This window comes from Clytia hemisphaerica, unplaced genomic scaffold (genome assembly GCF_902728285.1).
Source record: "Clytia hemisphaerica strain Z4C2 unplaced genomic scaffold, Clytia hemisphaerica genome assembly, whole genome shotgun sequence".
Lineage (NCBI taxonomy): Eukaryota > Metazoa > Cnidaria > Hydrozoa > Leptothecata > Clytiidae > Clytia > Clytia hemisphaerica.
In genome coordinates, this window is record NW_027104378.1 from 502,030 (window position 1) to 515,427 (window position 13,398).

Consider the following 13,398-nt stretch of genomic DNA (forward strand, 5'->3'; position numbering starts at 1 on the left):
GCTGACAAAGTAGAATTAACAAAAATGAAATTTCAAAGTTTGTTAATTCTTTTGTTTGAGAATGCTTTGTAAGAAGATGGCAATAGGCATAATGTCCAAGAGACATCTTGGGTTTATTTGAGGTGCTTCGATTCGGGTTACTTTCATAAGTTTCATTCAGTTTACATTTCTTGTCCTGAATTTAAGTCAGAAGCCTACCAGACTATTTGAGTTGAAAAAACCCTGTCTCAGTGACCTGTCAAAAAGTTTTAACCGAAGGGGTTCAATTCAATTTCTACAGCTCAAAAACCCAGTGGAGATTTTCGAAATTAGGGTATCTTTTAAGTAAGGATGAACGGTTCAGTGCAGTTTCTTATGAGGATTTTCGGTTAATATTTTGGTAATTTAAATATATCAATGACAAGAAACTCCTGTTTGTAAAAGAACTTACTTTATTGGTCAATTTTAAGGTTTGGTCATTTTTAATTGTGTCCCAGTTCCCGATCCCATACATTAACATGCCGACCAGCAGCATACTGTCTTCAATATTTCCCCATGGTAAACCCCAGTGCACACTACGAGTCGGAATAGTCAATCGAAAACCTATAATGAAAAAGAGTAGTAGCCCATAATTACAGAAAGCAATGACTAACATATAAGGAGAGACAATCGACAAATCATTTTTTCTTGAAAAAAAAATGATGTTTCGAAAATTACAGTTCGAGTTTGAAACTGCTATGGTCAAAAGATGTCAAAAATCAAAACACACCATTAGCAAAACTTGATAAACTCGAGCCAGTTTGCTAAGTGTATTGGAGTGATTAAGAACAACTAAAGATGAAACGATAGGAAGATGCGCACCTTTCAACTGTTTTTCATCTTCAGGTAGACAAGTAGCCAGTGGTTCCAAATCACGCTCCGCTTTCATAACTGAATGAGCGTTGACTGTCACCCCAGATATCTTGAGTGAGGCTCCCTTCTTCTTACCTACATAAAAGAAAATGATCGAATTTTAACAAAACATATATTTGTTCATCCTCCGGAGTCCAGGTATTAGTGCACCCTGGTACTTGTTCTTTTGATGAAACTGACATTCAGATAAACCTATGATACTAATAACTACAAAAATCAGTCAAAATTGAAAATATTTAGTTGTTAAACGATTTGACCAATCGAAAGACTTCAAATCAAATCATCCAATGGAAAGACAGCAAATCAAACTAAATAACCAATCAAAGATATCAGATCAAACGATTTAACCAATCAGAGCATTGCTCACCATCAAACTGTTCATCTTGAAGGAGTTTTTCTTCATATTCTTTGACAGTTTGTTCGCATGAACTTTTCAATAATTCACTCAACTCTCTCAGCTCGCTCGTTGACTTGTCCGTTAGTTCCGCGTCCTCTGATATCGCATCCAATCTAAATACATAATGAAATTTACAATCAAAATCTATAGAGCCAAATCCAGTGAAGGAGGGTGGTCCTGGTTTTAACGTGTGATATATAAACCTCTGAAGTTAATCGTTTTGGAATGCTGCTGTAGCATTCAGTGTCGTCTACCTTTTCAGGTTACTTTCCTTTCAATGTTATTGAATTTTGCCGGGGATAAAGTAATCATAGATGTCTCAACCAGAAAATTGATTCTCGATTAAGATTTGAAAAAACGTTAAGTTATCTGCGAAATACTTCGGAGAAAAATTCAGAACTAAATGTTGAAAGATGAGCTTAATTTAATTCCTTGATGTTGAGGTTGGTTAATAAGCAGTAACAGGGAAATTAGAACAAAAATGTTTCCCTTTTACCTTGTTACGGGTCTCGCAAACTTTTTATAACTTTTGATGAACCTGAAAAAAACGAAGAACAAAATGATTACAGCGTCATTTATTTATTTATGCTGGTTAAAAATGACATAAATAAATCTTGACAAACAAAAGCTACAAAAATAATACATTATTAGGGACTGAATTGTTTGGCCAATAAGCTGATATCAATCGTTAGTGAAAATCTGTCCAAGATACTAAGTATGTCTGTACTAGTAGAGGCTGGTAGAGGACCAAGCCTGGGGTCCCGTGACATCTTTTTTACGACCTAACCATTTTTATTCTATTCCAAAGAACAGTATATTACGATTATTTCTTTGTGTGTTTTAGTCAGAGAGTTGTTGTAATACATTTTTTTGCTCAGAATCTAATGCTCTATCAGATGATACAAATCATTTTCATTTATTTTGACTTTTGAAAATCAGCTATTTTTCAACCCCTTATTTTCCCTTGCAGTTTTGCCTATGGCGTCACTATTTTGTAGATCACTAACCAGAATATCTAACCTTCGAATTTCAGCATCAGTAAACCCTTTGACGCCTTCTTTTTTCAACGGCTTCTGCTTCTTGCTTGCTTTCTTTGTACCTGATGAGAAAAATGAAAGCAGATGAAATCTCAAGGAATTTGAAATAAAAAATGGCAGAAGTTTGTCTTATCCAACTTTTTAACCTCTCTTGAAAAATGCCGATCCTCGAAGTCTTACTTCCTACCACGCTCACAGCCCTGCCTCAGTGCCCCGGTGGAACTTTTTCCCTCATAGGAATAGAAACTTTATTGTCCCCCGCTCAAAATTCCAACGGGGATGGTTTTGGAGTTCAATTATTTCTATGGAATTTAAAATGGAGATAAAATAAAAGTAAATTTCCCTGTGGGACGAAATTTTGACCGAGGTTTCCAGAATAGCCACTTTTTTAACCCCTGTGTTTTCTTTTTGAAAGGCGGTTCAAGAACACTTAAAAATAATATAAATTATACTAAACGAGCTGTTTTACTTAGGCAACAACCTAGAAAGGTTTCGTATAAAAAGTACTTCAAGGCTCTTACCAGCAGTAGTTTCTTTTGCATCCTCGTCACTTGATGAAGTCGAGAAATCATCCTCAATAAATTCTTTTGATTTGACCCGTTTTGAAGAAGAAGTCTCGTTGGATAAGGTGGTGCCCATCTGAAAGTAGTTTAAAAGAAACATGGAAACTTGGGAATAAGCGAAGATGTAGAATAAAATCAATTCCAAAAGAAGAATACTGAGCCAAACAAAGAACGCATTACTTATTAAAAAAGGATATCCGGGCGGCCACGATTCATGTTCATTTGTTATAAAGATTTTGTTAACAAATCAAAGCAAGAACTTCAAAAACCTTCTCGACAGCTTTTCGACTTCGGGGTTTCAGTTTCATTTCTTCGATCTTCTCTTCTTCAGCTTTCTGGCGTTCTTCAGCTGGAATAATCTCCTCCCATAATTTCTCAATGGGCGTCGCTGAAGAGGCGGGGGCGGCTTTGATTTCTTCTTCGTTGAATGCAGCGTAGTTGACAACCTACGGAGGAGCGATAGCGATGAGTGAAAGTCGGACTATATAAATATTTTAAAAGGGGGCTGGGGATATACCCACAATAAGAATTCGTGATATTTAACCCTAAGTCAAGCATCGACTGATCCCCGCTGTTGGAGTAATTCCAATGAAGTAGAAGCCGAAGGCTAGACGTCAATCTCTTTGGTAGGACTTGAAGCCAACAAATCCTACCAAAGTTGCGCGGCCTTGAGCGGCTCGCCTGGTTTTTACACAAATGACAGATTGAAACTAAAATTTACCGCTAAATTTCGAAAAAAATACCAATCGTAAACAAAGGAATTGCTAGATTCAATCTGTCGTCAAAAATACGGCGCATTTATTAAAGCTTCACTTTTTCTTGCCTGAGAAAGGTTAGAGATTCTACTCTAGCCCTTCGGGCTTTAAACTCAATGGTAAATTCATTCGATTTCAAATTTTTCAATCATTACTGTACACATGATTAGTGCGTAAGCACGGAGTGATGTACATTTTAGTTTTTCAATAGAAGATAACTTTTAAAATATTGAGTAAATTCACTACAAAGATTTTTTATTTGCGAATTTCAAAACATGCAATCTAAAGCCTAAAAAACTGAATGAATGAATGAATGAAGTCTTGTTAAAGTTTCCTGAAAATGAAAGTAAATAAAAAATCAACACCTTAAACTGGGACAACAAGTCTTCATTGACCGAATTATCTTCTTGTGTTTCTTGCATTTCAGCGCGCTGCAGAATATCGTCAATATCCATCGCCTGTTGTGAAGAAGTTATACGAGCTTGTTTATTATAAGGGCAAATTCAAAGGAGACAAGTCGAAATTTCATTTCAAAAAATGTTTGAAAGAATTAAGAGCAACGAGGCTCAATTTTTAGAATGGCTGAAAAAATTCTCAGAGCCAGAAACAAGAACAACTGAAGATCATTCAAGGCTGAAAATCACTACAAGATAAAAATTGCTGAGGTTTGGTTGGTCTTATAAAAAGAAAAGCGTGTATATAAAAAATCAAGCTAGTTTTTCAGTAGACTTGTTCAAAGTTTTCGAGGGTCAAAGTAAAGTTACAGAAATAAACCTAAAGGGAAACCGAAACAAAAATGAAAAACTGTTAAAGTAGAAACAATACAATTCTTTCTGGCAGAATTAAACTCTTTTATCATGCAGAGCTTTAATCTATATATTAGGTCTTGGCCCCGTCTTGGCAGCATATCCTTAAGAGATGGATAACCAAAGTGTTTTCAACAAAAGAATCTTACATGAAGTTTCTGATCATGGTCCTGATCATGTTCTTTGAACAAATCTTCTGCACCGAACTTCAGAATAGAAGAGAGCTCTTCCTTATTAAATGGATTCGATGAGGGTGCATTTGATTTGGATAGTATGCGGCGACCGGTAGTGTCCATGCGTTGAATAATGAGGTGATCAAGCACCATCTTCTTCTTTGCTCGTTCTATGATGTTCTCTTCGATGGTGTTTTTGGTGACAAATCTATGGATCAAACGAAAGAAAATGGGCTATTCCAGGAAATATTTGTACCTATCGAGGAGATCTTTTTTGGGAAATGTGACCAACCCTCTGTACTTCTGTACTTGACTCGTTTTACTGGCCACCCTCAACACCCTCAACATAGGGAATAGCCTAATATAGAGCACATTCAAGGATGGAATAGGATGGAAGTACCCTCCTCCTTTATAATGGGGATCCTGATTTTGGTCCTTATTTTGAAAGTACTAGGAAGATTTTTTTGAAGAAGGCGAGGGGCCATATTAGGAGAGCTGCTGCCCTGATTTCAAAGTATGTAGGAAAGCTGCTTAAGCAAATATAGTAAGTCTGTGACCGTAGTCGGAGGCAACCCGAAAGATCCTCTTTCGATAGCTATCTAACTGAAGGTAGGGGAGGGCGCCACTCTTTCTCCCTGGATTGCTCCACTTACCCTTGATCCTTCTCTTAATTGCTGAGCATCAAGCAAAGAGGCATGAAGTACCATTTTGGAAATCTTTAGTATGACCCGGCTGGGGGTTGAACCCACAACCTTGCTAAGCAAACAAACTAAATCTTCAATGTTCCAAAGAGATCATATTTTTACCTCAACACGAGGATTGACCCTAGGTAATCACCAGAAATCAGGAGGGGTAGAATGTTAAAATACCTATAAATGTTGACTTGGTTCTTCTGTCCAATTCGATGAGCACGCGCCATGGCTTGCAGATCATTCTGCGGGTTCCAATCAGAATCGAAAATAATAACCGTGTCAGCCGTGGCCAAATTAATCCCTAGTCCTCCAGCACGTGTTGATAACAAGAAACAGAAATCCTAAAAAATAGGTAGTGAAATGAAGAAATACTTCTTGTTCGGGCTCTCTGTTGGTACACCTACCTCGTTTGTCCTGAGTTGTGTCAAAGTTGCAATCAGCGCCCAAAAGGTCAACAATACAAATTTAAACTTCAAAACGACTTCTTAAAAACATAAAAGCAGGTTACTGATAGTTTCATGCACCATGCACTCACCAGATCTACATTGTATATTATTATGAAAATAAAAATTGCCATCAAAGTATAAAGTATAGAAAACATTTTAAATTTCGAAAATACCTGTGATCCTTCTGCGTTGAAATGGTCAAGCGCTCGCTTCCTTAGCTCTCCACGGATAGAACCGTCCAGCCTTTGATAAGGGAAACGCTTTAACACCAGGTAATCAGCAATGATATCTAACATTCGTACCATCTGTGAGAAGATCAACACACGGTGTCCTGTTTCTTTCAAACGACATAAAAGTTTGTCCAAGAGAATCATTTTACCGCTTCCAATGATCAGTGTCTATGGAGTGAATAAAAAGATTTATGCATGTGGTTGTCACTTGGAAAATTGCGTAAAATAAAACTCTTGCTAATTCAAACTTTTATTATCATATCAGTTGAAAATTCATAGTAATAAGATTCCTCGACATTAAGTCGTTGGTAAAACATTTCAAAAGCAACGATTTTTTTGTCACTTCTAATATAGCCCAAGACTTTCCTATCGGTAAGGTATTCGAATTTCATTCGTGTTTACCTACTTTGAAAATAATTATGTTGAAAAAGACGTCAATCCCAGTATACATTTTTATGTATGCGTTATATGAGAGTCGAAATAAAAAGTTAGTTCACAATAGCTCAAATATATTTCAAGACTTTTAAAGGGCGATTATATTCCTTATGGAACCAAGAACTTTGTACCTGAAGTATATTGGGGTCGATAGTTTCTTGATCCATGGGTTTGATGAGAGAGGCATGGTTGCAACACTTTTTCAACTCCACTACAATGTTTAGTAGACCAGAAAATGCTCCTTTCAATTCTCTGCACAGCTCCTGCACATTACGCGTCAAGATCATTCTAAAATGACAACAGAGGGAATTTAGATTGTTGTAGTTTCAACTTAAAATCCTTATCGACCTTTTTACGCCGGTCCTTATTTCCACATTTTTTTTCGTCACTGGCATAACAAGGGCCGGCGTAAGGAGTCAGAATTAGATTAGGGCAAGGCTAAAAATGGAAAATTGAACTTAGGTGTAACAAGGGCCGGCGTTAAACGAACCTCGGGTAATTTCCTTGTTCTTCCGTTAAAACTCTCCATAATATCCCACGAATTCGTGCATACATATATTGATGTGAAAACGTAAAAACGCGACCTTATAAGCGAGCGAGCTACTTCCAAAGGCTCTAATTAGCATACTTCCATGGTGCTGAAGCGTTTTAGAGGGTTTAGAACCGGCTGGGAACAGTAGTTTTGCCAGAAAACCGGTTTTTAGGCTTCCAGAGCCTACAAATACATGCCGTGAGTACAGTTAAATTTTATAGAGACAGCTTAGTGATAATTCGGAACTGAGGCGAATCGGATGATTTAAAGACAATTATTATATACCTGTAGGCAAAAAACAGCCATTGAATAATTCCTGATATACCATGGCTATTATACCACGGTAGAATTTTTTTTCAAAGTTTGCTTTCAAAGTTTGAATTTTTTTGTCGCTCTTGTTGCATCAAAGATATTTATTAAGATAAATCTATTGTCAATTCCATGTACAAATTTTCTTAAAGTAATTAAGAAAATCATTAAAAAAGAAAAACATTCAAACGTTCGATTATGGGAGTGTTTTAAGTGAAACGTTCGACTATTAACATAATTAATGTTTTGTTTTTGCCGTATAGGTATATAATAAACGCCGTGTCAATTCAAGACAGACTTAAGTCCATTTTTTCGAAAATTGACTTAAGACTATAACCCCCTATTTCAGCATGCACGCTTTCCAAAAACGGCCTTAAGTCCACAGAATTCTAATGGGAAAGAGGTGTATTTTGCAATTCAAAAAAAATAAGAATTTAGAATGTTCCATAATATTATATCAACCATAAACAGCCTTAAGTCCTAAATTTTAGTGCAAATTTTATTTTCTATGAAGCATTGACATGAAATGTGTAGCCTTAAGTCCAGCACATCTCAACCTTTAAAGTCAATTATCTAAAAATGGAAAAAATGGACTTAAGGCTGTCTTGAATTGACATGGCGACATATATTCAATAGGTTTTCTTTTACCTATTGAATATCTGCTTAATATCCCTTCAGGAATCGAAGGTCTTACTTGTAATATTGTTTTTGAACTTGCGACATTTCCACTCGTAGAATTTGTTCAACCTTTAAAGAAAGAAAAAAGATACACCTTGAAAACAATCGAGGTTATCCAAGTGATATGTCAATAAATACCTATCGATGAAAGCCAATTGATGAATGCTTGAGAAAGCAAGAAACTTGGAGTATTGTGGAAAAAAGTTTCTCCTTTTATTTTATAAGTATAACAACACTCTGCAAATCAGAATATTGAGCATTCTTTTGAATTCAAAGTTAGTTGTACAAATAAATACCCATCAAAATGAACCATTTTAAATGTACCTTGGCTGGTAGTGATTTTTCCACATCTTTTTTGACACGACGCAATAGAAAGGGTTCCAAATCACGATGGAGTTTTTGAAGACCTTCTTTATCTGATACAGAATACTGGGATTCGAATTCCAACCAATCATCGAACCTAATGAAACAACAAAATAATTAAACAACAAAATACCGAAGATAACTAAAGATAAAAACAGTCTTATTCCCTCATCGAAATGATCGTTATTTGATATTCCGATGGCGGATTTGCGGCCGCCCACGCTCAAGCTCTAAAGGAGCGGGCCAATTTCCCATCAGGGGAAAGGCAGTCGGTGCCGCATCCCTAGTCGGGTGCAACTATCATTGTGCGTAAACCTGAAAATATTTCAGTTGGACCCGCCAATCCCTAAAAAGGAGGGCTGGGTTACCAGGCCTCCCGCTGCAAAATCTTTGACGCAGTCTTGCAACATTCCGTAATCTAAACCATCAATATGTTAAAAATTTTCCCGCCCTTCAGAGCTTTTAGCGTGTCGGATAAAAATTTATGCATCCGAGTGCCAGAAAGGGAATGTCGTCTTCTTCGATGAGATAATCCAGAATCGCGCCATTGATAAGCCCAAAAGTCCAGAAAGAGCCAAAGGGTGTACAGTGTTTACTCGACATAATACACTGCAGTGACTTCCATAATGGCGCAATTTTACAAAACATGAAAAGCCTCTACAACCAAACAAAGGCTTGCTTTCAAAAGCTTTCAATATGTTGGAATGAGAGAAGTGACGCGACGTTCCTTATATGTTTAAAAGCGTAGCTAAGCAGCGGACAACGAGGTTTTAAATTAACTAATACTCACTTATTTGGCATGAGGAAATGCAACAGGGACCATAACTCTTTCAACGAGTTCTGTAGAGGTGTACCAGTGATCAGTGTACGAAAATTCGTTTTAAAATTGATTAACATTCGATATAATAACGAGTCTTCGTTTTTTAATCGATGCGCCTCATCGATCATCAAAGCTGCCCAGTTCAAGGATCCCAGTAATTCCTAAAAAACATGAACAATCCAACAAGTTGGATTAACTGGAAGAATCCTTTAAGGAAAATCTACCGGATAGATAACCCACCGGAAACTTAAGTCGGTTTCGACGTCTCCAGTCCATCAAGTGAAGGCCCATAGGGCTTTGATTTTTAATATTTAGAATTTAGAGATGTCGAAAGGGACCCGAGTCCAGTAAAAGTTTTGTTTAATATCTTCACTTTGAGGAGTTATTTCGATTTTTCGAGTCACTATCCAGCTTTCTTTTCCAATTTTCTTTCCGATAATATCGATTTTATAATCAGATGTTAAAAAATCAAAATCTAAGAAGACAGGACACACGACTTAAAACTGACGACTACCAAAAACCAGAGGGACCACACTATTTCAAGCTTTAAACTCCAGAAAAAACTCTCAGTCAGTAAAGGTAATGAAATACCGTAAGTTGGTCTAATATCGACATCCCTAGTCTAATTCAGACACCCTTCTTTAGAGAAATAATAATATAAAAGCCTGAATCACTGATTGAAAAAGGATTATTCCTATCTGAACACTCAGCAAAGAAAAACAGTTTCAACCTTTCTATAAATTTCAGCTAATAAAAAGGGTGTCGGAATTAGTGGAGGGGTGTCGACATTAGACCAAGTTACGGTATACCTTATCTCTTAGCAGCATTTCGTATGTGGTCAACAAGACGTTGAATTTCAGTTTTCGATTCTTCTTGAAACACCATTCGTATTCTTGGATTGTCGTTCTTGAATTCACATCTCCCAAGTAAACGATGATATTCATTGCAGGCCCCCACTTCACGAATTCTCTATACGGAAAAACGAGCAAAAGTTGGATTTGATCAAGAAGTTGACTCTCTATAATTCAATCTTCAAGATTTTGGAATTAGAGAAAGATTCGAACTAAAGAGATAGAAATACAGCTTTTCTGATTACTCAAAGTTCAACGATCACTTCTATTGAAAATTCTATTGTAAAAACGTCCAGAAAAGACGGCTCGCCATACAAATCGGACGGTTTCTACATGATTTGACGATAAAAATGAAAATTTGTTATTCCTTTTTCGCCGATTATTAGTTCATTTTTTAAGAATTAGGAGCAATTTTTTACCAATGTATAGCAAAAGAAATTCTTTATGTAATGATATTAAATTGATTCTTGTAAAACTGTCAGAAATCGAGTAAAATTAAGATAAAGTTACAATTTTCTCGAGCTCTAGCTTTCCATATAATGGTGCTGTCACGATGCGGTTATATCAGTAGAATCGCTTGGAAGTTCTGAGCAAGAAAATATATGTACCTTTTCGTATAGGAGAGAGGTGTACCCAAAATATAAACCCTAAAAGTTTGCGCATAATCAGGCTTGAAACAAAAGAATCTTGTCACAACACGCTAATTATGCAGATTTTTATAGCGACAACAAAAGAAACCTATTAACTCGACATAAACTCCCTTAAGGGCAAGAGACCTGGTATATGACGAGCCGCTTTTCCATCGTTTTCAAGAAGCTGTTTTTCCATCTCTTTACATTCCTCTGAGCTGAGGGAACCAATATTCTAGTTCGAATTACAAAAGAAAATCGACTAGAAGAGGTTCGAATTAGAGAGAGTTGACTGTAGAATCAAATCGCCGAGTAACGAGTTTTACACGTTCTGTCTCATTGCCTTTTCTGAAAATCAACAAAAATCGACATCTTAGAGTGTTCATCCAGAGTTGGACTTTTGGATGCTGTCGATACTCGAGTTTTGCTCCAAGTGTCTTCAATCAAACCAATTAAAGTAGAACTTTATGTAGATCTCGAATTAATGTAAGTTAAAAGCAAGCAAAGGTTATGGCTTTTTGAAGTACCACCGGTATTTTGATTCCCTTTCTTCTAACACGAGTACACGTTTTTTCATTTATAAGAACACCCAAAAATTTTGAAGCCTTCTGATGTTCTTAACTTTTTAAGTTTTAAGCCTAAAAATGTTCTTCACATGTTCTTATTTTCACCCTTTTGTGACAAATTTTTACCCATTTTCCCAAGAAATCGGGTATTTTCGAGTTCACAAAGCCTTAAAATATTCATAACTTGTTCTAAACATTTTTGCCATCGAAGTCTTATGTTCTTATAAAAAAAGCGTGTATACTCAATGTTGGCAGGGAATGTGTCAGTAGAAAGTACCGATAGGGCAGGCTAGGGGCATTGTTCCTCACACTCTTTAGTTGATGTATCTCAACATAAAACTCGGACAAATTAACTCATCTTCAAATTTACCTCAATTTTTACATATGAAAAAATATATATAACAAACCTTTGCCAAGCATCCATAGTAGAGAGCGGAACCACAACGAGGAAGGGTCCATATAATGAGTATTTGTGGAATAAATAGTTCAGAAAAGAGATCGTCTGGATAGTTTTTCCTGAAAAAAGAAGAATGGATAGGTGTGTTATCCAAAACCTGTTCATGTTTATGTATTTACTCGGGGGGGGGGGGGGGTACTTAGGCAAAATGGCATAGTGGGCAGAGGGGTATCAAGCCCCCCCCCCTAAAAATGGCACCCCCTCTTTTAGCTCAACCCCCCTCTTAAAAATGAAAATTCCTCAACTCCCTCTTTTTATTCAACCCCCCTCTTTTTCCCAGGTTTAACTTCAACCCCCCTCTTTTTTTCGACTTTTTACGCATAAACTCTTACAATCTCTAACTATATTCCAAGGTTATTTAAGATGAAGAATACAATAATATGAATCTGATGGCAGAAATTACATTTTAACAGATACAGTAAGATATTTAAGATACCAATAATGTTAGCTAGTCAATATGAAAAGTCAAACACTCTTTTGTCACTCAAATTGCCAAATCTTCCAAGCCCCCCCTAAAAAATTAACCCCCCTCTTTTTGTCCAAGCCACCCCTTTTATTTGAAATTTTCACAAGCCTCTTCTTTTAAATTCAGTAAAATTCTCAACCCCCCCCTTAAAAAGGGTTCAAAAATCACGAAATTCAAATGTCCTCTCCCAAAGGGTCGTGAATTTCCTAAATTTGGTCAAAAATCGAGTGAAAATTGTCAAGAGTTTTGAGAAAAGTCTCTCTAAGGGTCCCAAAAACGCCAATTTTTCCACTCTTTAAGGGTCGATTTTCGATTTTTGGCTCGGACATACCCGTCGCCTCGCAAACCTAGTACCCTCCCCCCCCCGGTATTTACCTTTTTAAAGGCGTGAATGTAGCGATTTTGAACTACTGGAAGTCAGTTTTAATGCACACAATCAAGGAAATTTAAAGTACTGAATTACCATCGTCTTCAGTCAGTCAAAATTTAGGCAAATCAAAAACTAACCGTCTCCGTCGCAAAAAAACACAGCATATATAAACTTGCTATTACTAATTTAGTAATACGATAGGGCGAGGCTGAGGCAGATCAATTTGAAAACCCAAGAATTGGTAACTCGAAACTTGCAGGACTTGCTTATTATTATGTGAGATTCAAAATTATAGCATTAAGCAACTCACCTAGCCCCATCTCATCAGCCAAAATAACGGAAGTATCTCTACACCAGGCATGCACCAACCAATTTACACCATCCACTTGATAATCACGTAACCTCAGCTCCTCCGAACCGATAAAATCAGGCTGTGTTTTAAAGGACGCAAACTTTGGTCGCTGTCTCAAGCACTTGGCGTTCCTGTTCGGAATTGTGTCCGAGCGCTCTCGTTCTAAGTAATCATCGATGAATTTTTGGAAGTACTTGGCAGTTAAAGCACCATCTTCCCACGTGCATTCAAAGTAGGGAAGACCGTGCCATTTACACAGGTAGTCTGGGTATCCTGAGGAGGAGTCTGCCGTAAATTTGTGAGCTGAAAAACGACAATGAATCATATGAATCAATATGACCGTATTAGAAGTTACAGAATTACAACCTTTGTAGAAAAAGAGAAGCATGTTTTGATTTTATTCACATCTGACGATTGCTAGGAGAGCATGAAACTCGGAGTTATGTACAATTTTTAACTTGTCAAGGAAATATATTATTTAAGTTACAGCATTACTAAAGCATCGATGAACGCAAAATGATGTCCTGATGTTAAATTGAAAGGTATGAGCAAGTTCTCCGATATTTTTGTTGAATGGTAG

General features: G+C 36.8%; 1 protein-coding gene across 1 annotated transcript in view; it reads right to left on the reverse strand.

Moving 5' to 3' along the window:
- LOC136819025 (chromodomain-helicase-DNA-binding protein 1-like) overlaps positions 1–13,398 on the reverse strand; it is a 39,749-nt gene that overhangs the window by 5,349 nt on the left and 21,002 nt on the right. Inside the window, exons 10-27 of the mRNA XM_067075182.1 lie at positions 12,777–13,121; positions 11,581–11,689; positions 9,937–10,096; positions 9,098–9,288; positions 8,269–8,404; positions 7,961–8,013; positions 6,557–6,713; positions 5,934–6,158; positions 5,492–5,655; positions 4,599–4,830; positions 4,009–4,101; positions 3,158–3,334; positions 2,847–2,964; positions 2,309–2,387; positions 1,785–1,826; positions 1,259–1,401; positions 841–966; positions 431–582 (exon numbers count right to left, since the gene is read on the reverse strand). Of these exons, the coding sequence (XP_066931283.1) occupies positions 431–582; positions 841–966; positions 1,259–1,401; positions 1,785–1,826; positions 2,309–2,387; positions 2,847–2,964; positions 3,158–3,334; positions 4,009–4,101; positions 4,599–4,830; positions 5,492–5,655; positions 5,934–6,158; positions 6,557–6,713; positions 7,961–8,013; positions 8,269–8,404; positions 9,098–9,288; positions 9,937–10,096; positions 11,581–11,689; positions 12,777–13,121 (2,702 nt within the window). The remainder of the gene's footprint in view (positions 1–430; positions 583–840; positions 967–1,258; positions 1,402–1,784; positions 1,827–2,308; positions 2,388–2,846; positions 2,965–3,157; positions 3,335–4,008; positions 4,102–4,598; positions 4,831–5,491; positions 5,656–5,933; positions 6,159–6,556; positions 6,714–7,960; positions 8,014–8,268; positions 8,405–9,097; positions 9,289–9,936; positions 10,097–11,580; positions 11,690–12,776; positions 13,122–13,398) is intronic.